The sequence below is a fragment of the Chaetomium tenue genome, assembly GCF_020726465.1.
Source record: "Chaetomium tenue strain MPI-SDFR-AT-0079 chromosome Unknown F5144scaffold_5, whole genome shotgun sequence".
Classification (NCBI taxonomy): Eukaryota; Fungi; Ascomycota; class Sordariomycetes; order Sordariales; family Chaetomiaceae; genus Chaetomium; species Chaetomium tenue.
The window spans coordinates 1,287,705-1,313,821 of NW_027117333.1; the positions used below are offsets into that span (position 1 = coordinate 1,287,705).

At 58.0% G+C, this 26,117-nt stretch overlaps 13 protein-coding genes across 13 annotated transcripts; 7 read left to right on the forward strand and 6 right to left on the reverse strand.

Annotated features, from left to right (window-relative positions):
* The first annotated feature begins 223 nt into the window (after positions 1-223).
* F5144DRAFT_282711 (autophagy protein atg15) lies at positions 224-2,579 on the forward strand. The gene is made up of 4 exons (XM_066783726.1): positions 224-542; positions 626-1,893; positions 1,944-2,054; positions 2,103-2,579. Exons 1-4 carry the CDS (start codon positions 333-335, stop codon positions 2,434-2,436), a joined length of 1,923 nt encoding a protein of 640 aa, XP_066641126.1. The 5' UTR covers positions 224-332; the 3' UTR covers positions 2,437-2,579.
* F5144DRAFT_282697 (uncharacterized protein) lies at positions 2,285-3,061 on the forward strand. The gene has a single exon (XM_066783725.1). It carries the CDS (start codon positions 2,520-2,522, stop codon positions 2,910-2,912), a length of 393 nt encoding a protein of 130 aa, XP_066641127.1. The 5' UTR covers positions 2,285-2,519; the 3' UTR covers positions 2,913-3,061.
* Positions 3,062-3,209: 148 nt separating this feature from the next.
* F5144DRAFT_493307 (uncharacterized protein) lies at positions 3,210-6,187 on the forward strand (the record flags this gene model as incomplete). Its single annotated transcript, XM_066785965.1, has 2 exons — positions 3,210-3,281; positions 3,386-6,187. 2 exons carry the CDS (start codon positions 3,210-3,212, stop codon positions 6,185-6,187), a joined length of 2,874 nt encoding a protein of 957 aa, XP_066641128.1.
* Positions 6,188-6,281: 94 nt separating this feature from the next.
* F5144DRAFT_494729 (ClpP/crotonase-like domain-containing protein) lies at positions 6,282-7,286 on the reverse strand (the record flags this gene model as incomplete). The annotated part of the gene is made up of 2 exons (XM_066786051.1): positions 6,282-7,012; positions 7,121-7,286. The coding sequence occupies 2 exons, from the start codon at positions 7,284-7,286 to the stop codon at positions 6,282-6,284; spliced, it is 897 nt and encodes a 298-aa protein (XP_066641129.1).
* Positions 7,287-7,822: 536 nt separating this feature from the next.
* On the forward strand, positions 7,823-9,022 carry F5144DRAFT_282773 (retrieval of early ER protein Rer1). The gene is made up of 4 exons (XM_066783727.1): positions 7,823-8,089; positions 8,156-8,273; positions 8,341-8,640; positions 8,708-9,022. The coding sequence occupies exons 1-4, from the start codon at positions 8,021-8,023 to the stop codon at positions 8,791-8,793; spliced, it is 573 nt and encodes a 190-aa protein (XP_066641130.1). The 5' UTR covers positions 7,823-8,020; the 3' UTR covers positions 8,794-9,022.
* A 379-nt stretch (positions 9,023-9,401) lies between these two features.
* Positions 9,402-11,243, forward strand: F5144DRAFT_282953 (RNA polymerase II-associated). The gene is made up of 3 exons (XM_066783730.1): positions 9,402-9,426; positions 9,484-9,890; positions 9,962-11,243. The coding sequence occupies exons 2-3, from the start codon at positions 9,491-9,493 to the stop codon at positions 11,155-11,157; spliced, it is 1,596 nt and encodes a 531-aa protein (XP_066641131.1). The 5' UTR covers positions 9,402-9,426; positions 9,484-9,490; the 3' UTR covers positions 11,158-11,243.
* A 424-nt stretch (positions 11,244-11,667) lies between these two features.
* F5144DRAFT_593911 (uncharacterized protein) lies at positions 11,668-13,918 on the reverse strand (the record flags this gene model as incomplete). The annotated part of the gene is made up of 2 exons (XM_066790510.1): positions 11,668-11,719; positions 12,189-13,918. The coding sequence occupies 2 exons, from the start codon at positions 13,916-13,918 to the stop codon at positions 11,668-11,670; spliced, it is 1,782 nt and encodes a 593-aa protein (XP_066641132.1).
* A 753-nt stretch (positions 13,919-14,671) lies between these two features.
* Positions 14,672-15,988, reverse strand: F5144DRAFT_282852 (40S ribosomal protein uS8). The gene is made up of 3 exons (XM_066783729.1): positions 15,534-15,988; positions 15,195-15,264; positions 14,672-15,135 (listed from the first exon to the last, which is right to left on the reverse strand). Exons 1-3 carry the CDS (start codon positions 15,664-15,666, stop codon positions 14,946-14,948), a joined length of 393 nt encoding a protein of 130 aa, XP_066641133.1. The 5' UTR covers positions 15,667-15,988; the 3' UTR covers positions 14,672-14,945.
* Positions 15,989-16,033: 45 nt separating this feature from the next.
* Positions 16,034-16,963, forward strand: F5144DRAFT_603996 (40S ribosomal protein eS12; the record flags this gene model as incomplete). The annotated part of the gene is made up of 3 exons (XM_066791320.1): positions 16,034-16,051; positions 16,459-16,774; positions 16,839-16,963. The coding sequence occupies 3 exons, from the start codon at positions 16,034-16,036 to the stop codon at positions 16,961-16,963; spliced, it is 459 nt and encodes a 152-aa protein (XP_066641134.1).
* Positions 16,964-17,242: 279 nt separating this feature from the next.
* Positions 17,243-17,868, reverse strand: F5144DRAFT_603997 (uncharacterized protein; the record flags this gene model as incomplete). Its single annotated transcript, XM_066791321.1, has 3 exons — positions 17,243-17,397; positions 17,458-17,560; positions 17,680-17,868. The coding sequence occupies 3 exons, from the start codon at positions 17,866-17,868 to the stop codon at positions 17,243-17,245; spliced, it is 447 nt and encodes a 148-aa protein (XP_066641135.1).
* Positions 17,869-18,368: 500 nt separating this feature from the next.
* F5144DRAFT_493953 (uncharacterized protein) lies at positions 18,369-19,680 on the reverse strand (the record flags this gene model as incomplete). Its single annotated transcript, XM_066786010.1, has 3 exons — positions 18,369-18,612; positions 18,993-19,512; positions 19,569-19,680. 3 exons carry the CDS (start codon positions 19,678-19,680, stop codon positions 18,369-18,371), a joined length of 876 nt encoding a protein of 291 aa, XP_066641136.1.
* A 138-nt stretch (positions 19,681-19,818) lies between these two features.
* F5144DRAFT_653102 (Neurochondrin-domain-containing protein) lies at positions 19,819-22,448 on the reverse strand. Its single transcript, XM_066793071.1, has 3 exons — positions 21,893-22,448; positions 21,512-21,818; positions 19,819-21,456 (listed from the first exon to the last, which is right to left on the reverse strand). Exons 1-3 carry the CDS (start codon positions 22,273-22,275, stop codon positions 20,119-20,121), a joined length of 2,028 nt encoding a protein of 675 aa, XP_066641137.1. The 5' UTR covers positions 22,276-22,448; the 3' UTR covers positions 19,819-20,118.
* A 327-nt stretch (positions 22,449-22,775) lies between these two features.
* On the forward strand, positions 22,776-26,099 carry F5144DRAFT_549160 (chloride channel; the record flags this gene model as incomplete). The annotated part of the gene is made up of 6 exons (XM_066787562.1): positions 22,776-23,563; positions 23,780-23,975; positions 24,029-24,143; positions 24,190-24,287; positions 24,336-25,600; positions 26,075-26,099. The coding sequence occupies 6 exons, from the start codon at positions 22,776-22,778 to the stop codon at positions 26,097-26,099; spliced, it is 2,487 nt and encodes an 828-aa protein (XP_066641138.1).
* Between the last annotated feature and the right edge of the window lie 18 nt (positions 26,100-26,117).

Here is a 26,117-nt window from a genome sequence, read left to right on the forward strand (position 1 = left end):
GGTTCCGCTTGCCGGGCCGCTGCACAATCCGCGTGACCGCCTTATCACCGATACGGGCCCCTGTTCTTTACTCAACGGGCGAGGCAGCGGCCTTGATTGGCGGTGGCGCTGCATCCGATCGGGTTGCCAGCCAACCCCGGAGCGATGCCGTCGTCATCTGAGTGCCGTCCACGAGGCACGCGCATCTTCCGTTTTTCCAACCAAACCAAACCACTACACGGGAATTTCGGCTTGATGGAGTAACGAACGACAACACTACTTTTTTTTTCCCCATTCTACATAGCATACGCCCTTCGCTCCTAACGTCGACGCGCATCGATACAACGCCTGGCATGTTTCCGAAGAGGAGGGAGGCCGGCTCGACGTGCAGTTCGACTGGCCGAGTCACGGCCCGGCTGCTGCTGTCCTTCCTCGCCCTGTCAGCAACCCCCATCGCTGCGGCAGGAAATACGAAACCAGATGCACAGCTCGTTCTCCCGATAGAAGTCGCTCCGATCGCCCCATTAATACCAGAGCCCCCGGCGCCCGCTGAACACATATTCGTAAGTTGCTCAGTGCTATCAGTGTTATCAGTGCTACGGCATGTAATCGATACCAATGGCTGACTACCCGTGCTCCATCTTAGACCCTCCGACACGTTTACCATCACGGCACCCACAAACACCCAAGCCTCCATCGAAAACACGACGTTACCCCGTCGAATGCAGACGTGTGGCTGGCGGCCGAGGATGGTTACGAGGCCGAGCGCATCGGGCCTCTACGAGCTCGAAGCAATGCGCTCCGGATACAGCGGCTGGTGGATCGGAGGCCCAGTGTCGTAGACCCCATGGTGGCCCAGTCACGGCAGCAAGGGTTCGTTTCGGTGCTCTCGCCATCGGCATGGACGGTCGATGATGTTGCCGGGCCCGACGTCACCGACAAGGGCACCGTCCTGACCATGGCCCTGATGGCGGCCAACGCCTACGTGGAAGGGCCGGGCAAAGCCGATTGGCAAGACGTCGGCGCTCCGTTCAACCGGAGTCTCGACTTTGGCTGGGAGGGCGATGGGCTACGCGGCCACGTGTTTGCCGACGAGAACAATTCGACGATTGTGATCGGGCTGAAGGGGACCTCGCCTGCTGTCTTCGACGGAGATGGCACTACGACCAACGACAAGGTCAACGATAACCTCTTCTTCAGTTGCTGCTGCGCCCAACAGGGGCCGTGGACCTGGCATCAAGTCTGCGACTGCGCGACCGGCACATATACGTGTAACAACACGTGCGTCACACAGGCCCTCCGTGAGGAAAGCCGCTATTACCAGGCGGCGCGCGAACTATACGCCAATGTTACCGAGGTCTATCCCGACTCGCGTGTCTGGATCGCCGGCCATTCGCTGGGCGGAGCTGTCAGCTCGTTTCTCGGCCTCACGTATGGCGTGCCGGTGGTGACCTTCCAAGCCGTGCCCGATGCCCTTCCCGCAGGGCGGTTGGGGCTACCCGTGCCTCCAGGTGCCGACCCGAATGCGCCCCAGAGTAGGGACTACACGGGCGCCTTTCACTTTGGACACACAGCCGACCCCATCTACATGGGGTCCTGCAACGGAGCGACAGCGTCGTGCTCGTTCGCCGGTTACGCCATGGAGTCGGCCTGCCATACGGGCCACGAGTGCGTTTATGACACTGTGGGTGACAAGGGATGGCGCGTCGGTATCGGGACGCACAAGATCGTAGCGGTGATTCGCGACGTCATTCTGAAGTACGATACAGTTCCAGAGTGCAAGTTCACACCCGAGTGCAGGGACTGTGGCAACTGGAAGATGTACGAAAGCAACGGGACCGAGACCACGACGACCTCGAGCGCTCCGACAACGACATCCATGTCCCGCACCCGCACCGAGACTTGCAAAACACCGTAGGTTTTATCCCCTTGTTGATTTGTGGATGTTTACTGATGCCATTCAGGGGTTGGTGGGGTTGCTTGGACGAGTCGACCACTGCGACTGGGACCGAGACATCTGAAGTCACAACAACGACAACGACAACGACAACGACCACAACTACATGCCTTACTCCGTAAGTAAGCATATCAGGCTCGCATGAATTCTGCTAACTTTTTACTAGGGGCTGGTTTGGATGCAAAGACAAGACCACCACCGACGAGACCACTACCACGACGACAACGACGACGACTGCAACTACCACTTGCATGACGCCAGGCCGGTTCTGGGGCTGCAACGACGAGACTTCTGCAGCACCTGGCGCCACGTCGACACAGGAACCTGAGAGCACTATTACCCCACCCCCAAGCATGCCCAGCCCTACGACAGCACCCCCGCCGGCACCCACAGACGTGGATCCGCCCCAGAGCCGGTGCGTCCATCGGGCGTGGTACGGTATGTGCAAAGAATGGGAGGGTGGCAGCCCCGACAGCCCCGAGCGCAACGAAGAGATGTAAGAAGAGCATTTGCAACGGATTTGTTTATGATTATCCTTGATTAGGTTAGGTATGCGGCGCGTTTGGAGTTTCAGATCAGCAAGATGCGAGCTTGGCTTTGCGCAACATACACTACAGGGAGTTTTCGAGTTTCCTTTGGCGGTTTATGGGTAACACATTCAGAGAGCATACATAGGTACCGTAGCGGTTTACAGGATGCATGGTATATAGTCATTAAGAGTCATATGACAAACGAAGTCAGACTTGCTCAAGGAGGGACCAGTATCCATGAGTTGATCTACTCGGATGCCGCGCAGGTGGTGGATGGACCGGCTGGAGACCGGACCTATCGAACAGCTTTTGGGGCCTATATGCCCCCACTCCACTGCAGCTCGGCTCAACCGAAACACGAGATGGTTAGCCCCGGTTTCTCGGTGCCGTCTTTCGAGCTTACTACGCTCAACTGTCGCATGCATATGTGGATGGGTGGTAGGTAGTCCGACAAGACTTCCTTCCCATTTACACCCAATTTCCTTCTGTTCTTCTTTTCTTTCTTTTGTTCCCTACGAGATCTGCAACGGCCCGTCCCGGAACCGTTCGAACGAACCAGGCACGAACGAAGGTGCCACTTGAAGAAGCCTGACAGAAATTCATCCCAACAACCCCGCTACCTGACCCCGGATTTGGTCCTGATCTTGAGCGTTGGGTTACCAGACAGTCGGGTCCGGTCCCGACCATACACCACCACCTACCACCTACCACCACCACCACCATCTCCAACCACTACAACAAACATGGCCGACTCCCCCCAACGAGCAACACCGCCCGTACTGGCCCCCAACCTTGAGGCACAATTAACCTGCTCCGTAAGCCCACCCACCACCCTTCCATCCATCCACCTCCCCACCCCCCCCAACCCCCGCCTCCAAACGCCAACTCACAACTAACCCCCTCCCCCCTAAACAAAAAGATATGCACCGACCTCCTCCACCAACCGCTCACCCTCCTCGACTGCCTGCACACCTTCTGCGGCGCCTGCCTCAAAGAATGGTTCCACTTCCAAGCCGAGCGCATCGAGACCGCTCCCGGCCCACCACCCCCGCCTTCCGTCCCCATCTTCACGTGCCCCAGCTGCCGCGACGGGGTGCGGGACACCAAGCACGACGCCCGCGTGTTTAGTCTGCTGGACATGTTTGTGGCGCTGAATCCGGGGAGGGGGAAGAGTGCGGAGGAGAAGAGGGAGATGGATGCGAGGTATAGGAAGGGGGAGAGGGTCATGCCGAGGGTGAGGCGGGTGGAGGAACGGACGGAGGAGGAGAGGAGGGCGGATGAGGAGGAGAGGAGGCTGGTGGAGGAGGTGAGGGCGGTGAGTTTGAGGGAGGCGACGGAGAGGGTTTCTGCTTCTTCTGGCGGTGGGGGGAGGGGGGGCGGGAGGCGGAGGAGTGAATCGCGTCAGAGGGGGAGGGAGGTGCATGATCATGGGGTGGGTGGTGCGGCGGCGGCGGAGGTGAGGGCGCGGCAGGTGGAGCATCAGTCGTCGTTGAGGAGTTTGATTAGTACGGATGGGATGGATGTTAGGGATATTGAGAGGGAGGTGGAGGCGTTTGCGAGGCAGATTCAGGAGGAGGGGTTGTTGGATGGCTTGGATTTGGATAATCTTGATCTGGAGAACAACGATGAGCTGAGTCGGAAGATTACCGAGGCGTATAGGAGACGGCATCGCGAGAGGAGGGATGGGAGAAGGAGCAACGCCAGCGCGCACTCGCATCGGTCGGAGGTCTCGGCGAGGCCTAGGTCGCGGACCGACGAGACTTCACGGCCGACGAGCAGGCACGCTCCTCGTTCGAGGGCACCGAGCGTGGGTAGCAACGAGGAGCGCGGGCGGTATCCCCCTTCGAGTTCGGCGCTGCTCGGGGTACAGGAACCGGCAAGGAGACGGCGGGCCTCCAGCAGTGGAAACCGAAGCGCCACCCTGCCTGTTGTGCCTACCCAGGCTGTGGGTGATATCAGGGTCGGGTCTCGCGCGCAGACAGACCTCACCTCCAGGGCCGGGACCGCCGACTCACATGTCAGGCGGCCGAGCATGGGCATCGAGGCGAGGAGCTCAAGCTCACCTACGTCGGCCACAGCACCGGTGTCACGGATGGATTCCCCGAGGAACCGAGAGCTTCCATTTAGCGCCCGAGCAGCTGGGGGTCTAGGAGCCATTGCCCAAACAGAAACTCGATCCAGCTCAGCCAGCAGCAGGCAACGGTCCAGCCGTCCACCAACCGTTGACGTCCGGCCGGAATCACCAACACTGGGCAGTGCCTCGGGGCCTATTAGCCCAACCTTGGTCTCTCCTCCGCCTCCTTCCCCCCCGCGACCACAACTACCGCGGTATAAGGAACCGGTCATTAACTGCAGCGTCTGCCACAAAGAGCACATCGAATACGAACTTCACTTCAACTGCTACCGCTGCCACAACGGCGAGTGGAACATCTGCCTCGACTGCTGGCGCAGGCGCAAGGGTTGCCTGCACTGGTTCGGCTTCGGGTCGGCCGCCTGGGCACGCTGGGAGAAGCAGAACCTCAGCGGCCCGCCCGCGCCCCCTCCGCATACGCTCACAGCCAACCGCTACCTACCCCCGAAGCAAGTACCGGGCGGTGCCGAAGGCCGGCGCGTCCTCACCACGGAGAACCCCCTCGACCGCCTCCAGAGCGGCACCTTCTGCAGCCGCTGCTCAGCCTTCACAAACGACTGCTACTGGCGCTGCGACGTCTGCAACGACGGCGAGTGGGGGTTCTGCAACGGCTGCGTCGAGCAAGGGAAGTCATGCTCCCACCCGCTGCTCGCGTTGGCCTATAACCCCCCACCCCCTCTTTTCTCCTCCCCCTTGACCTCCCCACCCGTCACCACCGCAACCACCCCAGCCGGCACCACCAACAACACACCCCCACCATCATCATCATCAACAACAACAACAACCAAAACCGCCACAGGTACCTTCCACCCCCTCCTCTCCACACCACCCTGCTCATCCTGCCGCATCCCCATCCCCCAAACCGACTCCCGCTTCCATTGCTACACCTGCCCTCCCCCTTCCCCTTCCCCTCCCCACCACCCAAACCAACCCCACGAGGATCCCTCCCCAAACTCAGCTACAAGTGACGGCGGCTCGGACATCTGCACCCCCTGCTACACCGCCCTCCTCACCGACGGGAGCATCGCGCCCGAGAACGGCCCCGCGGGCTGGCGGCGCTGTCTGCGCGGCCACCGCATGGTGGTGGTGGGGTATGTGTCCGCAACCGCCGCCGGCTCTGGGAATGGGAACGGGGCGGGGCAGCATATGCGGCGGCGGGTGGAGCGGGATTTGGTTGGGGGGCGGAGGCTGCGGTTTGAGGTTGCGGTGGGTGGGGTGGAGCCCGGGGTGCAGGTGGTGTCGTGGGTTGTGGAGGGCGGTGGTGCGTCTTCTGGGGGTGGTGGTGGTGGTGGGGCGGGGAGGAGGGTGGAGAGGCTTTTTGCGGAGGATGTGAGGGTTGATACGGCTGCCTTGGGGGGGACGGAGGCGCGGTTTGTGAGGACGTTTCCGCCTGATGGGGGGATCGGGCCTAAGGCGGTGGCTGGGTGGGGGTGGACGCCGGCGGTTGGGGGGGAGGATGAGTTGATGTTCCCTAAGGGGGCTGAGGTGCTGGAGCTGGAGGATGTGAATGGGGAGTGGTTTCATGGGTTTTATATGGGTGCTGGGGGGCTGTTTCCGGCGCCGTATGTGCGGGTGCTTGGGAGGTTTTGATGGATGAGAGTGACTACCTATACCCCCTGTTTTGGATAGCATATCAAAGATTGGTTGTTTACATCCCATCCCACAAGCTACCTAGTGCATCTCTCTACTCATGGCTCCACTCGGCCTTCTTCTTCTCCGCAAACGCCTTCATCCCAATCTTCTGGTCCTGGCTCCCAAACAGCGCATGGAACAACCGCCTCTCATACTCCACCCCATCCCGCAGCGGCAAGTCCTGGCTCTTATTCACCACCTCCTTCGCCGCCTGCACCGCCACCTTGGAGTACCCGGCGATAGTCTCCGCCGTCGCGAGCGCCCCCTCCATCAGCGCCTCATAGCTCGGAAACACGCGGGCCGCCACCCCCCACCGCTCCGCCTCCTCGCCACTAAACGACTTGCCCGTCAAAATCAGCTCCATCGCCTTACTCTTGCCCACCGCACGGGTCAGCCGCTGGCTGCCGCCCGCGCCGGGGATCGTGCCCAGCTTGATCTCGGGCTGCCCGAAGTTGGCCGTCGCCGTGCAGTACAGCACGTCGGCCATCAGCGCGAGCTCGCAGCCGCCGCCGAGCGCGTGGCCCGACACGGCGGCCACCAGCGGCTTCTTGAGGGTGGTTGTGAGCTCCGACCACGACTCGATGAAGGAGTTTGTGTAGGCGCCGCTGAAGGTCAGGGGGGCCATCTCTTTGATGTCGGCGCCTGCGGCGAAGGCCCGCTCCGAGCCCGTGAGCACGACCGCGGCGATGGTGGGCGAGGCTTGGAAGGTGCGCAGTGCGGTGTTGAGTTCGCTGATTAGTGGGGAGGAGAGGGCGTTGAGGGCTTTGGGGCGGTTGAGGGTGACTGCGAGGAAAGGGGGAGGGGGGGTTAGTGAGGGGTCTTGTCTTGTATCGGTCGGGGATTGGGATGAAGAAAGTGTGAGTTGGGAGTGATGTGTGTGTGTGTGCTTACTTTGTCCGACGCCTGGCCGGGGCTCTGATACCTCAATGAACTCGTAGCTGCGGCGTGCAGAAGCCGAGAAGGAGCGGGTGATCTGGGGGAGAGTGTTCGGCTGGAAGCGGGAGGCCATGGGCCGCAGGCCGCGGAGGGCATTGGCACGGACTGCTGCTGCGTTCATCTTGGTGGCTGTGTGATAATAGAATGTGCTACAGTATGATCCTGCTGAGATTGGGGATGAGAGTGTCCTAGACCAAAAGGTTGAAGCTGGGAGGATGCTCGGTCTAACGGTACAGTTGATTGTCGCTAACATCCACTTTATCTTAGCCTGCAGGCTATCCTCGGTTTAAGCACATGTCACCGGCTGGAGCGTGTTTACAGTTCCTACACTGAATAAGTATTAGATTAGCGGGAAAGTAAATATTCTAGAAATCCATTTTTTGTTTGGAGTGGTCATAAATATTCTAAACTCGTTAGGGATGTGGCAAGCTCTGAATGGGAACATTAATTGCTCTTCAGCGTACCTTGAGATGGCTGCTTCCGGGCCTGGAACAGCGACGTCAGAGCTCACTCTCTCACACTGTCCGCCAAGCACTTGAAACAGGCCACAGCTTGCGCCACAGATTGCCCGCTCGGCGCCAAGAACCAAATCGAACCAAACGTCCGGGATCGTCGTAGTGCCACACCCAAAAATTTCCCCCTAATCTCTCAGAGGGTGGCTTATCCAACAGACGCCGCTACGCTGTCAATCGTGTATCAAAGGACGCGCAACGGGGCCACGGGCAACTTTCCGCTTTCGATTTCTAGCCTCGTTTTCTTCTTCTTCAACCAACTTTCGACAATAGTACGAGTATACGATTGGAACCCTTCGAATTCCTTCGACGACCACCTTTCAGCGCACCCAGCTTTTTCACGATGGATGTCCCAGACGAGTCGCAGACGCCTTTCAGCACTGTCACTGCGCAGACTAACAAGCTGCAGAGGGTACGTTGCGACAAAGGGATTGTGTTGTCGGATACCCGTCTTGCCATGTCGCTAACCGGCCTGCAGCAATACCAAGCACTCCTCGACCAGTCTACCCCTTTCGTCCTCTACCGCTGGATCGGCACCGGCGTCGCCCTGTTCTTCTTCTTCGTGCGCGTGTTCTTTGCACAGGGCTGGTACATCGGTTAGTGATCCAAACTCGGGGAATAGTAGTCTTCTATGGCAGAGCCTTAGGCTAACCTTCTGAATAGTCGCATATGCGCTCGGCATCTACCTCCTGAACCTCTTCCTCGCCTTCCTCCAACCAAAATTCGACCCGTCCAACGATGCGCTCGACAACGACATGGAGGATGGCGCCATCGGCTCCCTTCCCACAAAGCAGGACGAGGAGTTCCGGCCTTTCATCCGCCGCCTGCCCGAGTTCAAGTTCTGGCACTCGGCCACCCGCGCCGTCGCCATTTCCTTTGCGTGCAGTTGGTTTGAGGTCTTCAACGTGCCCGTCTTCTGGCCCGTCCTGGTCATGTACTGGTTCATGTTGTTTATCTTGACCAGTGGGTTGCCCCTCGACAAATATCCGATGAGAGAGTGTTGCAAAATGCTGACATGTACCAACCACAGTGAGGAAGCAGATTCAACACATGATCAAGTACCGCTACGTGCCGTTCACCATCGGCAAGGCGCGCTACACTAAGAATAGCGCCTGAGCCTTTTTTTCGACAGCCCGGAGAGGCGGGCACACCCCGTCGATCCGGCGCGCTATTTCGGGAGACTGGGCGCATGGGACCGGCTTTTGGCGATAGAACGGCGGGGGTATCTTTACAGTTCTCAATGTATTATGACGCATGCTCGGAGCTCACGACGGTCCTGGAAAACTCTATGTATGTACTCATATTTTTAATCAGCCCGCAGCCGCCGCACCGGTGTGGGTTTTGGGGGGCGGGCAGGCTCGGCGTAATCTTTGCCTTTCGAAAGGGGGCGGTTTGCCATAGGGATTGCGGGAGCGAGACGGGCACGGGGGCGATGATGATACAGGCCGGTGGGACAGGATGGCGGGCGGAATATCTTCGTAGTATCCTTGTACGAGACGATGTCAATCAAGCGAAGTGGTTCTGTCGCCCACGTAAAGGTATTCACGCCGCCTTTGAGCACTCCTTCCGGGCTCGCAAGCAGACGGGATAGGTACCTAAATAAAGGCAAAATCCGTTCCAGGGTGCTGCATTAATGGTTCCCCACATATCACATCCTTTTCCCTTCTATTTCATCTATATTCAAACTTGGTATTGAGGTATTCATCCGCTTATTGTACAATAGGATTCCACTCACCCCCTTCTTATTGTGTAGGTACCTCCCGGCCGGCACACGAACATCGCCGCAGAAAACCCTAACCCGACTAGGTTTTGGATGCTCGCTCCCACGCCAGTGCCAAGCCGAATCGCGCCGCGCTTTCAACTCAATCGCATCGTTTTACAAAGTAACTACGCCAGCTCTGAACTCTCCGACACCACGAAAACGCCAACATCGCACAAAATGTCGTCTTCACAATCGAGAGGCGGCGGCGAACGCATGATTCACCAGGACTACATTGCCAGGATACGATACTCCAATGCGCTCCCTCCACCACCAAACCCCCCGAAGCTGCTCGACATCCCCAACACGGGGCTTGCGAGCGGCCAATACACAGCGCCCAGCTTCGCTTCTCGTTTGGCGCGAGAGCAACCCCTGAATATCGAAGCCGATGCCGAGCTCGGAATGCCCTTGGATCTTGTTGGGATGCCGGGAGTTTTTGATGGCGACGAGAGCTGTCAGTCCTCCCCCTCCGGCCCTTCTTTCACGCACCAGCCTAAGCAAACACTGACACGCCCATCCAAACAGCCATCCAAGCTCCCGCTCAAGCGCCGCCCCCTCATCCCCGTGACCAGCCCCTTCTCCGTGGTATCGCACAGCTCGGAAAGCCCAAGATAGGCGACACAGCCGTGTCTTTCCTCAGGCGCACCGAGTACATCTCCTCGGTGCAGGCGAAGCCAAAGGGAGCCGACAATGTGTTCCTTAAAGCATCGTCCGGCAACGCCCAAAAACGTCCCCTGAAGCGCAAGGCCTCGCCTGAGCCAGACAAGGGCACGCCCGCCTGGATTAAGCGGCGCGTTGAGAAGAGCTTCCAAGTCGCAGCCGCCAACCTCGCCGACCGGACGCGCGTCAGGCACCCCTCAAAGCGGAACCTCAAGGTTGTCGATGCCTTGCCCATTCTGCCCGACCTCGAAGCCTTCCCCGACTCGGGCGCGTACGTGACCGTCAAGTTCAGCAGCAACCCAGTCAACTCGACCGACTCGTACGACACGCGCCTGTTGTCGGGTATCTTCAAACCCATCGAGCGCACCGCCGCCGAGGAGCAGATCTACGAAAACGCCCGAGCCGCCTGGGAGGCCGACCCGACCCAGCCCAAACCATCCCAGATGATGAACTACGACCTCTTCCTCCCGGCCGACACCCTTACCGGTGAACACTTCCGCACCAAGTTCGACGTAGACAACCCCGACCGCGAGAGCCGGTCCCTCTACACCAGCAGCGAAGCCGGCGGCAGCTTCCGGTTCCCGCGGGTGCGCGCGTACGAGACGGCGCAGGAAAAAGAGATGGACCACGACAACAAGTACGACGAGGAAGTCATCCTGGCCTTCCGCGACGACGAAAGCACCACCAAGGGCCGCACCGACGACAGCGCCCACAAGGCCGTCTATTACTACCCCGTCATGCAGCGCACCACCATCCGCAACCAGCGCACCAAGAACATCGCCCGCACTATCGGCATCACCGACGAGGAGGAGACCCACCTCGACGAGCTGCACGTGCGCATCGACGAGCCCGGCGACGACCTCAAGGCCGAGCTGCTGCGCTACAAGAGGCAGCCCGTTGGTGATCTGCCCGAAGAGGAGGAGGAGGAGGACGGGGATGTGGGCGAGTACGCCGAGAGGGAAAGGGAGGAGGCGAGTGATCGCGGCTCAGCCAGCCCTCCAGCGGCGAACGGGGGGAGACGGCAGTCCGATGAGGAGGATGCAGAGGGGGAGGAGGAATGATGAGGGGGGGAGGCTAATTTTGAAAATCAGAAAACAAGGTAGTACTTTTAGGCCACTCATTCGAGCGCGGAGTTTGACAGGTAATTATGCCAAAAATGGATGGGTTTTAGACATGCAATGGAATCCAGGACTTCGTACTGAGTGAACCGCAGCCAGACTAAGACACCAACCATGGGAGAACGGCAAAAGTACCATTACTACTACGCTAACCGTGATACAAGTCTGAATACAATAAATACCTGCCACCAAAACCACGGTCCTAGTATCCATACCCGCTTTCTACGCTTCGCTCGATCCAACCGGAGCAGGCAAACAAGAACGCCAGCCAGCCAGCCCCATTCTTCCTTTCCAAACCGATCCGACCGATCCAACCCACGCTCCGCTGCCCCTGCCCGCGAGGAGGAGAGGTCAGCAGTCTATGATTATAGACAAAGTATATATCACACGGGCGGGCACACCATCCAATGGCGGCCCCGTCCGTCTTAAATATTCAAGCTCGGCCCACCCAGCTCAGCCGGCGTATCCAATATTTTCTCTGTCGTCATCCACGACGCGGCCGTATCTGTTGGTTGGGCAGGTTAGTATATCTCTCTCTTGATCAACCCAGGCCAATGAGGGGATGGGGAAAGTAAGGAGGGAGAAAGAGAAAAAGAAAAGGGCCAAAAACTCACTCCAACAACAACCTAAAAAGCCACACCTCCAAATCTTCATTCCTCAACGCCTTGTTCGCCCACTCCCGACTCCGCAACGCCAACCGTTCCGCCTCCTTCGCACCCAACACCTCAGCACTCCTCTCCCTCTTCTCTTTCTCACCCCCCTTCTCCTTCCCCTTCCCCTTCCCGCTCCCCTTCTCCCCCCCCTTCTTCCCCACCCCCTCCCCACCAGGAGCAGCAGCACCACCACCAGCCGCAGCCGCATTAGCAGCAGCCCCCCCATCCAACGCAAAAAACCGCACCACCTCCAACCACTCCTCCCCATGCAAACTCAACGGCACATAATGCAGCCACGGCCTTAACCACTCATAATGCCACTCGCGAAAGATCGCCCACTTGAACACCAGGCTGCGCGAGCGCAGGAAGGCGTAGAAGCGGCCGGAGAAGGCGTTGCCGTCCATGTCGAGCACGTGCTTGTACTGCAGGGCGTCGTCGCGCTTGGCGTACTCCTGCACGGGGAAGAAGGCGCGCTGCGCGTCGCAGTCGGTCGGGTCGCATTGGCCGATGTGCGAGAAGAAGATGTCGAAGAGCTGCTTGTACTCGCCGCGCGGGACTTCGTGCGCTGTCCATTGTTGTTCTTGTGGTTGGTGTTGTTGTTCTGCGGGTGGCGGTTGTTGTTTTTCTTGGTCTTGGTCTTGGTCTTGGTCTTGGTTTTGGTCTTGGGGGGCGGGTTTCGGCTGTTTTTGGTGCTGTACCGGCTTGGTAGTGGTGGTGTCGTCGGGGCTGCGGCGGCCTAGGGTGCCGCTGCTCGGCGGGCTGAGGATTTGGGCTTGGTCGGGGGCGTTGATCTTCTGGACGAAGCGCTGGCGGTGCTGGCGGCGCCAGCCACCGTTGCGGGAGAAGCCTCCCGTGGTGGAACCGCGCCAGTAGAGGCGGTTGAGTTTCTTGTCCCAGGCCGGATCGCTATCCTCGGTATAGGGGACTTTATCCGCCCAGTACCAGGGAGATGGATAGATGATGTCGGCGTAGGAGGAGATTTTAGACTGAGAGAAGATGGGGAAGAGGTCGTGCACCACGCCATAGGCGTTAGGTCGCTCAAAGAAGCCGTAGGTGGAGCCGAGCGAGGGGGATAAGCAGACGTCGGACATGGCGGTCCAGTTGGAGACGAAACCAAGGTCGCCGACGGCGTATTTCTCAATGTCATCAAACTGCTCGTCCTCTTCGAGATTGCGGGAAGGGGAGTCCGGGGGACAGGACATGCGCGAGTGTGTCCAGACGGGCTGGTGGGCGAATAAGGTGAAGCGGGTTAATTTGACCTCGTCGAAGCGACCGTTGTAGTTGAGGCCGGCAGGCTTCTTGGTGAAGCCGTTGCGGAGCGACGTCGCGGCATTGGCGGCCGGCATGGCCTTCGTTTTCGCAGTGTGCACCAGCCGCACCATGTCGTCGTGCGGCACCACGACCCGCGGCTCGTCGTTGGCGTTGAAGGCCAGGTCCATATCCGGCAGGTGCTTGACGAAGCTTTGCATCATGTTAACCATGGCCGGCCCCACCCATTCGAAGCCCCCGAAGATGTGCGACACATTGCCATTGCGCACCTGCAAGCCCATGAGTTGGTTGTCAGTCGTCCCCAGCGCCTCGCGCGCCCGCGCTCGTACTATCGACGGTTTCAGGCCCCAAAACGGCGTCAGCAGCTCGTGTATTGTGTCGAATTCGTCCACCAACTGCACGTTCTTGCTCTTCGCGAACGCCCACCACTTGTCGAAGTGCGGGGGCGGCGGCAGGCCATAGCGGCGGCGATACTCGGCGACGGCGGCGCGGAGGTTCTTGGACTGGCGAGCCTTGACCGCCTCAAACTCGCGCTCGGCGTCGTTGATGAGGTGCCATATCGGGTGCGGGCCGCCGGGAACCGGCCCCGGCTTGGTGGTAGCGAACTTCTTGCTCGTAAAGGTGATGATCTCTTTGGTCTTGGGCGGCTCGGGAGACTTTTGCGCAGTGCCCCCTTTTCCGGTTTGCGTTCGAAGACTGCCGGGGGATGTCTTCGAAAGCGAGAAGAAGCAGAATATTAATATGAAAAAGGCGCCGATCACGCCGATTTGGCGGTTGCGCATGGTCAGCTTTGGGATACTAGTCACGGCAGCCTTGAGCCGCGGGCCAAGCGCTTCGCCCATAAGTCGTCGCCGAATTCGACTCCTCTCCGTCTAATGATGATTTCGGCCCTCTCTTCAAGGTGGCGGCGTCTCTATCCCTGCTATAGGTCGGTCCCTGACACTCATCGGAAGAAACGAGAGAAATGGCGAAGTGGGAGGTTGGAAGAAGTCGAGGCAATGCGATTGGAGACTGGTTGGGGGCTTAACGATGCGGGTTGCTGAAGGAGTTGGCCAAGAATAATCCTAGACTTGATTGCATAAAAAACTGGAGACGCCATCCAAACCCGGGCACTGCCAGGCGAATTCCGTCGCAAACCAAACGCCACCCTTTACACCTTCAGAGGAAATCAAGGCCCTGTGAAAAGGAGGTAGAAAATCAAGAGTAAAAATTAAGAGTTGGAGAATCAAGATAATGAAATCCGAATTAAAACAATAGATCATCGAGTAAAATAGGCTAGTGGATACCTTGTGTTTTGTTTATATGGGCATGGAAGTCCGAGCATCTAGGCGCATCGCTACCCCAACGTCGTACTACACTAAAGATACTATGGCCATAGCTGACGACTGCGCCGCTGTGGAAAAAAAAAACAATCAAGTTATGCATATGTAGTTAGTTACCAGCCAGCGCCCGGTGAGCAGCCGGCCTTGGATACGGACTCGATCGGGACCCTGCATCTAAGACACGCGGCCAAGACCGTGGGGTCAAGCTATGCTCAGAAGACTCGTGGGCTTTGTTGTGCGCAAACCCGAGGTCGTACCCGAAAGTCTCAGTCGGACGGGATCGATTATCGTCCAGTCGAGTACAGCAGGCAAAGTCTCACATATATCACCAGGGTAAGCAAGGAACGATGTCTGCGATAGTCATGTCGACCACGCAGGCCGTTTGTATTCACGGAAGGGTATCCCTTAAATGCATCGCAACTCCGCACACTTTGCCAGGCCTTTTTTGTTTTTTTAGATCCGTTCGTCTCTCATTAGCTTTAGCTGTCTAGTAGAAGAAGCCAATGATCTTGCCGGAGACGTGCTTGCGACGAGCCTCCTCGTGGTCCATGATGCCAGCCGAGGTGGTGAGCATGACGTAGCCGAATTGACGGGCCGGGAGAAGCTTGACAACCCACTTCTCGAGCTCGGCAAGGTGGACGTTGTAGCGGGGGGAGATGACACCGCACTTGTTGAGACTGCAATCGCTGTCAGCAACGGAACATTCACCAAGTAACACTCCGGGCCATGGACTCACCGGCCGTTGAGCTGGACAACGATCTTGCCGCTGCGGTGGTTGTCAACCTCCTCGAACTCGCCAATGTAGCCTGAAAAGCGATCTTGTCAGTTGTTTGTTGCGCGAGATTAAACATTGTACATCATTGGAAGTCTCCGAGAACGTGTAAGACCCTCGCATTGGTGTTTAATTTATCGGCAACTTAAAGGGCTTCGACCGTGGGGCGGAAAGAATCGTTGCCTAGTTATCATGCCGAATTTGGAGGGAACGGGGAGGGTCGGGGGGGACCAGTGAGGACCAGGGGGGGTTGCGAGGGTCTTGCACGTTCACTGAGCTGGCCGGTGGGCGTGGGCAACGTACCGTGGCGCTGCATGACCTGCAGGAACTTGACAATGACCTTGGACGAAGGCCGAATCAGAGCCTGGCGCTTGCCGGCCTTCTCGGCGTTGTTGATGGTGTTGAGAGCATCGTGGAGAACGGAGGTGCGGACCATCTTGGCGGTAGTTCGTCGGAACGGAGATTCTCAAATCGTCTAGAAGAGGAAGTGAGGTATCTGCCAGGGTGCCGAAGCGTATTACGTTAGCCTTCCGAGGCTCGAGCGCGGAGAGTGCCCTCGTCGATAAATCTCAAGAGGGTTCTGCCTGCTCAATTGCCGGAGAGGAGAAGAGTGTCACGAGGTAGCGTCGGCCGCTGCTTCAGCCACCCCGTGATTTCTTCCCTCGGCCTTCGCGAAGGACATTTTTCTGTTGAGTCATCTTCGAGAGTATTTACATACCTCAAATTATGCCTGTGTTGGAGGGCTGGTGATGGTTGATCGGGTCGGGGATGGAGGAGGTTTGACCGTGACCAGAAAATTCGCAATGGATGGAGCTGTGGTGGTCCGTGCCCGCGACAACTTGCCCTAAAACGCTGACCTCTGTAATTGTGCGCTTGCTTAAAACAGACTAGCTCGGTGCGGATTCACTGCGACCACAAAAATTCCTTGAATTGAATCCCCGGCCGATTGGTGGGGCCGATTCCCGCACACATTAATCCTGACTTTTGTGGCCGTGTCAACATCCCTCCCCCCAACACACGAAAAAGGAACACACATTACTCTTCGAGGACGTAACCGACAGTCTATCAACAATCATAAACGTCAAGATGGTGAGATCCCCATCGCCCCCCCTCCAAAGATCACCCATCGCCATCGACCAATTTCTGCACCATCGACGAAGCCCAGAGCTCGCAATTCCTCGAACGACGCAGAACGCACCCCGCTAACCATGGCTTTTTCCCCATTTAGTCGGACGTAGAAGAGAACAACGCCCCGGAGGTTCAGGAGGAGGTTGAGGTTTCTGCCGATGCCGGCAAGGGCCAGATGTCGGTTCTGGATGCGCTCAAGGGCGTCCTGAAGCTGTCTCTGATGCACGACGGTCTTGCCCGCGGTCTCCGCGAGGCGTCCAAGGCCCTCGACCGGAGGCAGGCGCACATGTGCGTGCTCAACGAGTCGTGCGAGGAGGAGGCCTACAAGAAGCTCGTCATCGCCCTCTGCTCCGAGCACAAGATCCCGCTTATCAAGGTGCCTGACGGCAAGCAGCTCGGCGAGTGGGCTGGTCTCTGTGAGTAGGCCCGGGATATCCCGATTGGGGAAGTGGTGGCGTGTGCTGACCGTCTGTGTTCTAGGCGTTCTCGACCGTGAGGGTAACGCCCGCAAGGTCGTCAACTGCTCTTGCGTGGTCGTCAAGGACTGGGGTGAGGAGTCGCAGGAGCGCTCCATCCTCCTCAACTACTTCTCGTCTGAGGCTTAAGCGAACCAAGCACGGGCGGGGGTAGTGGCATTTCGCGAGGAAAGAAGGAGAATGGGGATATCATAGAGGGATTTGGAGAAGGGTTCACCTCTCGGGCCACGGTCCGATGACATCTTCCTCGGGTGTGCTCTGGTTCTCACCGGCTGGCTAAAAGGATGGCGGGACATCTGGGAGCCCCTTCACGCGGCTACCCTTCGCATACGGCATGGGAAACTGAGCAAGACAAAATAAAAAAGAAGCCTCACAACTGGCCATTCCGGTTGTCACCCAACCCCACTCCTACTTGCGCTCCTCAACCATGATGATGTGATACCCAAAGCCCGTCTTGACCCTCTCAAACGTGGGGCTAGCGACCGGGCTGGGCGGTATCTTGAAGGCCACCTCCTCGAACTGAGGGTCCAGACTTCCCTTGGACTTCCAGCCGAGCGAACCTCCTGTATCAAGCGTGTGAGCATGTCCGTGACCTCCAAAGTACAAAACGAAAGAGAACTCACCCGCCTTGGCCTTGTCCTCGGACATCTCCCTCGCCACGACGTCAAACTTCTCACCGTTGTTCAGCCGGCCGATGGCCTCCTCGCTCTTGGCAAATTTCTCACACTATTTTTGTAAAAAGAGAAGAAAAAGGTGAAACGTTAGCATACACACTTGTATCCCAGTCACAAACCGAACGGGACACCCCAGTAAACGTAGCCAAGGGGGTTACAAGGGGAACATACAAGAATATGCCTGACGTTGATGGTCATGCCCTTGAGCTTGGATGCCTTAGTGTCGCCACTGCTGTCGGCGGCGCCGGCGGTCTTGGAGTTGCTGCCCTTGCCGCCGCCCTTCTTGGACTTGTCGGCCTTGGTGTCGGTCTTGCCGCCGCCTTTGCCGCCGGCGGGTTTGGAGTCTTTGGATTTGGCCATGGCGGTTGAATGTTCTATGTTTAAAGGCTAGGTACGGTTGAGGGTGAGGCTGTGAGTGGTGGTGGTTTGGAGAATATTTGGGCGGAATACTGGGTGAGTGTTGAGTGTGAAGAAACTTAGCTATGACCGCTTAAGGATGTATGTTGCCCCCTCTCACTGCCGCTTTGACGATGCATGCGGTATGTACTTAGAAGGGTTAGGGTTATGTATGGTCTCCTGAAGCGCACCTGAACCTCTCCCCTATCATGTTCTCTAGCTCAAGCATTTTGTAAGCATACATAGCTCGTATTAAAGCTATATCGTAGGCTTATACGAAGTAGTGATATTCGTTACTTTTATCCATGGCCATGATTACCAAGGGCGATTCAGCCACATCACTTATCCCTTGACACCCCCTATTCCCTCAGCAAATACTACTTGCTTTCATGATAATCCTGGCAGCCCTCGTTTTGTTCCCTGCATGTTAAAACTCGATTAAAGCTGTCCATGGCCCTTCTCTTCTAGGGCTTATCCAACGGCGTCCAGTCTTCTCTATTTTGGTTCTTGTGGTTTCGGTACTCTGTTTCGAGAGCGATTTGAACTTTAACTCTTTTGTACAAGTCCCAATCATCGAGGTGCGACGGCCGTGGAATCTTCATGAGTTCTGACATTTCTGGTTGTCCAGGTAGTTTCTCAAGATCTACCTCCAGGTGGAAATCCCCGGTGGTGCGGTTGCGCCTCTCGTTATATCTAAGAAGTTTCCACCTGTAGTCTGTCGATTAGCTTGCTACCAACGTATTCTTGAGGAAGAGCATACAAGCCATCGTTTCGGATGCCGACCGTGGGGGCAAAATGGCTACGGAGTTTATACCCTCTCAGGACACGTAGCTGGTTCCCGGTCTGGGACAGGAGACCCGGGTGCATGTCTGCCAATGTTCCCTTGGAGAGATATTTGACTCTATTATGACCGGCATTGAGCTCCCTCCCGGTCAAGAGAGGCAAAGCTAGAATCCCGTCGTCTCCTCTGCTTGTCGTGTCTCGGTCCGTTCCCACCACACCATCCAAGTGAGCACAAGCTAGGTTTATCCACCATCTGCGAGACCGTCAGCTGGTGGATACCGCAGCACAATATCAGGAGACCATACCCCCCAGGTTTGAATGTGGTAACTTTCTTGGGGCTACTGATCGGCTCTGGTTTGCTTCCTATTGTCGACCCGGAAGCAGTATCCCGGTCGGCGGGCAAGCCTTCCTTGAGCCGCCACTTTATGGCCAAGTCATTGGCACGTATATCGTCTATCATGAGGTAGTCGTATTTGAGACGTTTCCGCCACATTCTTTCCAGCTTCTCGGCGGTGACAGTGTCATGGATGAACCTCGGAGCTAGAGTGAAGGGCATCTCACCGCACTGGGTCAGGTCAGCAACCAACTTATCCAGGCGGGCAAGCTTGATCGTCTGGAAATCAAGAGTCGGCACGCCATCCGTTTCCTCCAAGACGGCAAGCTCCATGAAGAAAGACATGACGTCCGCGTTCGGGCCAAAATGGCCTTGTTTAGCGAGCGATTCTCTCACCGAGTCTGACAGTTCTAACAGGACTTCAACACCGAAGTTGGCTTGAGGCGGCACGGCTCTGTGGTGATGGGCGAGACGATTCGGGAAGTAAGAGGCTGCCATACATTAGTATGAGGATGATTCCTAGCCCTGGTAGTCATATGGGACATACGTGACATGACACCAATCGGCTCGGTGGTTGGAGAAACATTACCACCTTCCCGGGATATGTGAGGGAGTTGGCTCATGCTGATGTTTCTGATGCGGGCATCTTCAGGATACATCCTTCTCCCCGGGTCGTCCAGCAGGACTAGAGACGGCCACGAAGCACTCCGTTCATGGTCGTGGAACCTTTTGCAGACGCCCTTCCTCACAGAGTGGAAGAACCTTCCCCTTTTGCGCGCAGCCGAGGCCGGATACCAGGGCCTGAAGCAGAGGTACCTGCTCCAAATATACCTGGATAGCATGCTGGTGTTTTCTTCCCGAGATAATAACAAATATTAACCAGTGGCAGATATGTAGGAATGTAACAAAAGACACATAGGTAAGCGTAGAATCATAGGGTTGCGTATACGGAGATGAATAGGTTTCGGTGTCGGATCTTGAGATTTAGTGCCTCGGGGGTTCCTTGACCAAGTCGGTAACAGCTGCATCAACAATTGCCCGCCAACTGAAGGAACAACCCTTAACAGCGCGACTTCCGGAGCAGACCACCTCCAACTTCACCTCAGCGCAGCCAGCGTCCCCACCACATCCTCAAGCTCATCCGCCAAGGCCTTATCCCCCTTCACCCTCCCCCTCAACCGATTTGCAACGCCCAGCACCGCACTAGTCGAGTGCCCGTAACGCTTCCGCATTCCCGGGTTCGCCTTCACCAGCAAAGTAGTAACCAGCTGCAGGACCGCAACCTGAAACTCGAGCACCACCGGCGGCGCCTGCGTCGCCTCAGGCACATCCCACGCAGCCACCTTAGTCACGAGATCCATCCAAGCCTCCCTCGTCCCCGGCGTCTCCTCCTCCGCAATCTGCAACAACACGCGCACAATCTCTACCCCCCTAGCCGCCTCCTCCTCCTCCTCAACCCCCCCCTCCGCGTCCTTACCCAGCCCCTCCAAAACCCCCACTAAACCCCCCCCCAACACCTCCCACCCCCCCTCCCCCAGCACCGCCTCCCTGCCCTTCCGCTCCGCCACAACCCCCTCAAACGCCACCAGCACCGCCCGGCGGAAATCCAACCGCCCCTTCCCCTCCACCTCCCCCTCCCCGCTTTGTTTGGCTGCCGTCTGGCTCCGCTGGTACAGCTCGACCAGCATATCCGCCAGGCCGCTGGCCTCCTTGCGCAGCAGCTCGTTGTCGTCCTCGCGGATCCAGAGCGCGAGGGCGCGCACGGCGGCGAGGATGAGGGGGTCGTTGGCGGCGAGGAGTGAGGTGGAGGTGGAGTCCCAGGCGAGGGCGGGGTGGGTTGTTGTGGTGGTGGTGGCGGCGCTGGTGCTGGTGCTGGTGGTCGTGGTGGTGGCGGAGACGGAGCCCGCGCGGGCGTCGGGGTGCAGGCCCATGGCGCCGGCGACGGCGGCGTCCCAGCGGTCGCGCAGGTATTCGGTGGTGAGGGAGAGGGTTTCGGAGATGGATTTGCGGAGGTGGAGGAGGAGGTCGGGGGAGATGGTCCAGGGGAGGTCGGAGGTGGTGGATGGTGAGTCCATGGAACGGAGGAGGTAGCCGGTGAAGTGGGAGAGGGTGTTGTAGGCGGATGTGAGGCGGTGTGAGGTGGCTGGGTAGGTGGGGGAGTTGAGTTGTTCAAGGAGGGTCGGGAGGGTGGCGCGGATGTCGACGAGCATGAGGTTGATGAGGAGGTAGGAGAAGGGGTTTGAAGAGGACGAGGTGGCGGTGGCAGTGTCTTGCTCGGCGAAGAGGAGCTGCGGGGCTTGGAAGGGGTAGATCTCGAGGAGCGCTGCGGAGAGGTTCGTGAAGGCGGCACGGCCGGCGGCGGTGGGGCGGCTGACGACGAGGTCGCGGATGAATTTGCTGATAGATGGAAGCCATTTTGGATCGGATGGTACAGCCTAGTGGTTGTTACTTAATTTGTTTACCCAGTGGTGAAATTCAGGGGTAACCTACCTCTGGCTCTAACCGCGGCAGCAAGCTTGCGAGGAAGCTTAGCAGTGTCACGGCATCGGTCCCCTTGAAGGAGGCAACAAGGCTGCCGATCGTAGCACCGATCTTGGATCTCAAGCTGTCTTTGTCCAGGGCCGCCGTCATGGCATTAAGCCACGCGTATAGCAGGACGTCCAGGGCAAGGGGTTGTGAGGGCGCAATCTCCGTCAAGGGAGAGAGGTCCTCTACCGCTGTAAAAGCGTGGGCGCCGTCTGGTTGGCTCACGAGGCTCACTAGAGTCTCGAGGGTCAACCTTGTGGTCTCATCGGAACTATTCCATGGCCAGTCAGCGGGTGCTCACTACTTCAACACGTCCGTGGGTTGGGAATGGGCGAGTGAACTCACCAGTGCAGCAGACAAGCCACGAGCTGTGGTATCCTGTCCATTAATTTGGGGCTTTTCTTCGCAGTCTCCGGAAGTAGAACAGCAAAGGTGTGAAGTACAGAGACAGCCAAGTCTAGCATATCATTCGAGTCCTTCCGGCGTGTATCTGATGACTTTTGCTTCGACCCGGTCTTGATCAGCCGGTCTAGGAATTTGGCCGGGATGCTCTCCCAGAGTGATACGATAGTCTCCTCATCGTTCCGTAACTCTGGCGTGTTGTCGAGAACGGATTTTAGCAGTGCAAGACCAACAAAGCGTGAAGTGTCGTCTTTTGCACCTAGTAATTCCTGAATCTTTTGGATGGAGGGGGCCTGTTCCTCAGCAGGAGGAGCACTCTCGCTCATCTTGAGTTTAATGGGAGTTTTTGTGAACAACAAAGCTAGGTGAGTCCCATCCACAACATATTTTGATGTTATTCCGGATTATTATACCTCGTCGAGGATGAGAGTGGGTTGCGTTTAATGTACCACGTAGGTACCTACCTATGAAGGTGATACTTTTTTGTACATGCTTTGGGCTGTCGGTCGGTAACGAATGCCGTCATACAGGGGCCAAGTCGTCTGAGATCTGGGGCTGACAGCCCTTTGCGGCGGGGCTGCAGGCGCTGAATTTCAGCTGTAATGTCCCTTCCAGTGAGGGACTTGCTTGGCCTGCACGGGCCATCAAAGTCGTCCAAATCAGCGCTTTTGGCGATAAGATAACCAGCACACTGCAACACCAACACTGCGACGCGCAAGCCAACGACGAGGAAGATTCGAGTTCCCAGACGCCGGAAGTGCGCAATACCCTTGGGTAGTTTAAACGGGCAAATGAGAATGGCGGATACATCATCCTCTCGCCCAGCATGCCCCCGACGAACCACACAATGAACAATGGCACATCAAGTTCGGGGCCGTCGACCTCCCGACCCTCAAACGGCCATGGCCAGAATAACACCAATCCTTACAGTAACCCCTACGCCCACGACGACGATGAAGACGACGACAGCACAGACGAGCTCGACCTCCTAGGCGACGACCCCCACCCCGCCAACGACTCGACCTCCATCCTCCGCGACGACCCCCTCCAGACCGACCTCTCCTCCCCACTCACCTTCAAGCGCAAACAAAAACAACCCAGCCTCTTCTCCCAACCCGCCCGCCTCATCACCGCCCTCACCGGCCGCCGCCCCTTCGCCTCCACCTCCTCCCCCCGAACCAGCCACGACCTCCCCCGTCCCCACGCCGCAGCGCAACAACCCTCATCCCACCCACCCCTCCGCCTCGAAACCGCCCCCGGCCCATCCACCCACCTCGGCGCCCTCCCCAACAACACCACCACCACCACCACCAAAGACCCCACCGGCACAGCGCCCCCCCACCCCCACGACTGGTACACCGAAGGCCCCGGGCGGCGCGTCGGGTACGCCGACCTGACCGCGATCGACTGGATCTTCGAGTACACCAAAGAACGACAGCGGCAGCGGGCGCTGCACGCGCACGCGCCGCTGGGCCACCCGCTGCTGGGGTATCTGCGGCGGCTGCTGGACGCCAGCCACGTGTGGGTGGTGCTGCTGCTGGCGGGGCTGGTGGTGGGCGCGCTGGCGGCGGGGATTGATGTCGCGACCGATTGGCTGGGGGATGTGAAGCATGGGTTTTGTTCGGGGGAGGTGGATGGGGGGAGGTTTTATCTGGGCAGGACGGCGTGTTGTTTGGGGTATGATGAGGGGAGTCAGTGTCGCGGGTGGAGGCGGTGGGGGGATGTGTTTGGGGCGGGGGAGGGGGGTGGGCGGTGGGTGGTGGAGGGGGTGGTGTATGCGGTCTTTGCGGTAGGTTGTTTTGGTCTGATTTGTTCTACTGCTACGGATAGGGGAGTCAGGAAGTGGGATGAGAATGAGGCTGACGGGGAACAGGTTACCTTTGCGCTTTCGGCGGCCGTGCTGGTCAAGGAGTATGGCATGTATGCCAGGCACAGCGGGATACCGGAGATCAAGACGGTGTTGGGGGGGTTCGTGATCAGGAGGTTTTTAGGGTTATGGACTTTGATTACCAAGTCGTTGGGTTTGGTAGGTTTCCCTTGGTGGGTTATGGGTATGCGAATGTTTGCTGACTTGACCAGATCCTCGCCGTAGCGTCTGGCATGTGGCTGGGCAAGGAAGGACCCCTAGTCCATGTTGCGTGTTGTTGCGCCAATATCTTTACGAAGTTGTTTCCTAGCCTTAACAATAATGAAGGTATGCCAGCCCATTATCTACTACTCAGTGATTATGAGGCTAACAGCAGCAGCGCGGAAAAGAGAGGTTTTGTCTGCGGCAGCCGCCTCTGGCATATCGGTCGCCTTCGGCTCGCCCATTGGCGGCGTGCTGTTCTCCCTCGAGGTATGACCTCCCGCTTTTTTTGACACGATATATCCCTAACTCTCGCAGCAACTGTCCTACTACTTTCCCGACAAGACCATGTGGCAGAGCTTCGTCTGTGCCATGACAGCGGCCATGGTTCTGCAGGCCTTCGATCCTTTCCGGTCGGGCAAACTGGTTATGTACCAAGTGACGTACACCACCAGTTGGCACGGCTTCGAGCTCGTCCCGTTCGTCCTCCTAGGCATACTCGGCGGCATCTACGGCGGGCTATTCATCAAGGCCAACATGATGGTGGCTAGATGGCGGAAGTCCACCTCTTGGCTACCCGGTCCCGTTATCCAGGTAGTGATCGTGGCCGCTGTTACCGCTCTCATCAACTATCCCAACCGCTATATGCGTTCCGGAAATTCCGAATTGGTGTCGAATCTTTTCGCCGAGTGCACAGAGCAGTTCGATGATCAGTTCGGGCTCTGCAAGACGGGCGCCGCTTCTGCAGCCACTATCCTGCTACTCATTTTTGCCGCGCTCCTCAGCTTCTTTCTCGCCGCCATCACCTTCGGCCTACAAATCCCGGCCGGCATCATTTTACCCTCCATGGCCATCGGGGCACTCACAGGACGCGCTATCGGCATCATCATGGAAATCTGGCAGACCAACTACCCCAAATCCATCGCCTTCCACACCTGCGAGCCCGACATCCCCTGCATCACCCCCGGCACCTACGCCGTCATCGGCGCCGCCGCAGCCTTAGCCGGCGTCACACGCATGACCGTATCCATCGTGGTCATCATGTTCGAGCTAACCGGCGCGCTGAACTACGTCCTCCCCATCATGATCGCCGTGATGATCTCCAAATGGGTCGGCGACGCCTTCTCGCGGCGCGGCATCTACGAGTCCTGGATCCACTTCAACGAGTACCCCTTCCTCGACCTCTCCGAAGAAACCACCCCCATCCCAGACATCCCCGCCTCCCAGATCATGACCCGCATCGAAGACCTCGTCGTGCTCACCGCGACAGGCCACACCATCGCCTCGCTGACCTCCATTCTCGACGCCCACCCCTACCGCGGCTTCCCCGTCGTCTCCGACCCCCGCGACGCCATCCTCCTCGGCTACATCTCGCGCGCCGAGCTGGCCTACACCCTGCACACCGCCACCCAGCCCCCGCGCTCCCTGCCCCCGGAGACGGAGGCGTTCTTTGCCCATCAGCCCATGGCCGATCCGCGCTCGACCCTGGATCTGCGCCCCTGGATGGACCAGACCCCGCTCACCCTGCCCGCCCGCGGCCGCCTGCACCTGGCGGTCAGCTATTTTCAGAAATTGGGGCTGCGGTATGTGTTGTTTGTGGATCGGGGTGTGTTGCAGGGCTTGTTGACGAAGAAGGATGTGTGGTATTTGTTGAATGGGGCGGAGGAGACGAGGCGCACGAGTGGTGGGGGCGGTGGTGGTGGTGGGTTTGAGGGTGGGGGGTTGGGGGGTGGGAGTGGTGATTTGGGCTTGGGTGTGGGTGTGGCGGGGGAGGATGGGGATGCGGAGAGTGCGGGCTTGTTGAGGGCTGTTGGGCTGGGGGAGGAGGCTGGGCTTGCGAGTCCGGGGGTGGATGGTGGGAGCATATTGTAGTGCATGTTGTATGTTGTTGTTTGTGGCGGATAGAGGCGTTGGCTGTGGCCTCGTCCTGGTCTAATAAAAGCTCATGTTCTGTTCCAATCATCTTCCGTTCCTCGGACTAATTGACAGTTTCATAATTGTGAATCTGGGTCGACATGATATTGGAATAATGATATCCGCTGTCTACCGTAACACAGTATTACAGGTTACGTGGGACGGTAACGCTACGAGGAGGGTGGA

Excerpts from the sequence above, each read along its gene's own strand:
- F5144DRAFT_282711 (XM_066783726.1), top strand. The coding sequence starts at position 333 with ATGTTTCCGAAGAGGAGGGAGGCCGGCTCGACGTGCAGTTCGACTGGC. Across the intron at positions 543-625 it reads CGCCCGCTGAACACATATTC|ACCCTCCGACACGTTTACCA; the intron begins GTAAGTTGCTCA and ends GCTCCATCTTAG. Across the intron at positions 1,894-1,943 it reads ACCGAGACTTGCAAAACACC|GGGTTGGTGGGGTTGCTTGG; the intron begins GTAGGTTTTATC and ends GATGCCATTCAG.
- F5144DRAFT_282697 (XM_066783725.1), top strand. The coding sequence starts at position 2,520 with ATGCGAGCTTGGCTTTGCGCAACATACACTACAGGGAGTTTTCGAGTT.
- F5144DRAFT_282773 (XM_066783727.1), top strand. The coding sequence starts at position 8,021 with ATGGATGTCCCAGACGAGTCGCAGACGCCTTTCAGCACTGTCACTGCG. Across the intron at positions 8,274-8,340 it reads TGCACAGGGCTGGTACATCG|TCGCATATGCGCTCGGCATC; the intron begins GTTAGTGATCCA and ends CCTTCTGAATAG. Across the intron at positions 8,641-8,707 it reads CATGTTGTTTATCTTGACCA|TGAGGAAGCAGATTCAACAC; the intron begins GTGGGTTGCCCC and ends TACCAACCACAG.
- F5144DRAFT_282953 (XM_066783730.1), top strand. The coding sequence starts at position 9,491 with ATGCTCGCTCCCACGCCAGTGCCAAGCCGAATCGCGCCGCGCTTTCAA. Across the intron at positions 9,891-9,961 it reads TTTTGATGGCGACGAGAGCT|CCATCCAAGCTCCCGCTCAA; the intron begins GTCAGTCCTCCC and ends CCATCCAAACAG.
- F5144DRAFT_282852 (XM_066783729.1), bottom strand. The coding sequence starts at position 15,666 with ATGGTCCGCACCTCCGTTCTCCACGATGCTCTCAACACCATCAACAAC. Across the intron at positions 15,265-15,533 it reads GCAGGTCATGCAGCGCCACG|GCTACATTGGCGAGTTCGAG; the intron begins GTACGTTGCCCA and ends ATCGCTTTTCAG. Across the intron at positions 15,136-15,194 it reads GTTGTCCAGCTCAACGGCCG|TCTCAACAAGTGCGGTGTCA; the intron begins GTGAGTCCATGG and ends CAGCGATTGCAG.
- F5144DRAFT_653102 (XM_066793071.1), bottom strand. The coding sequence starts at position 22,275 with ATGAGCGAGAGTGCTCCTCCTGCTGAGGAACAGGCCCCCTCCATCCAA. Across the intron at positions 21,819-21,892 it reads GTGGCTTGTCTGCTGCACTG|TTCCGATGAGACCACAAGGT; the intron begins GTGAGTTCACTC and ends GCCATGGAATAG. Across the intron at positions 21,457-21,511 it reads TGCCGCGGTTAGAGCCAGAG|GCTGTACCATCCGATCCAAA; the intron begins GTAGGTTACCCC and ends AACAACCACTAG.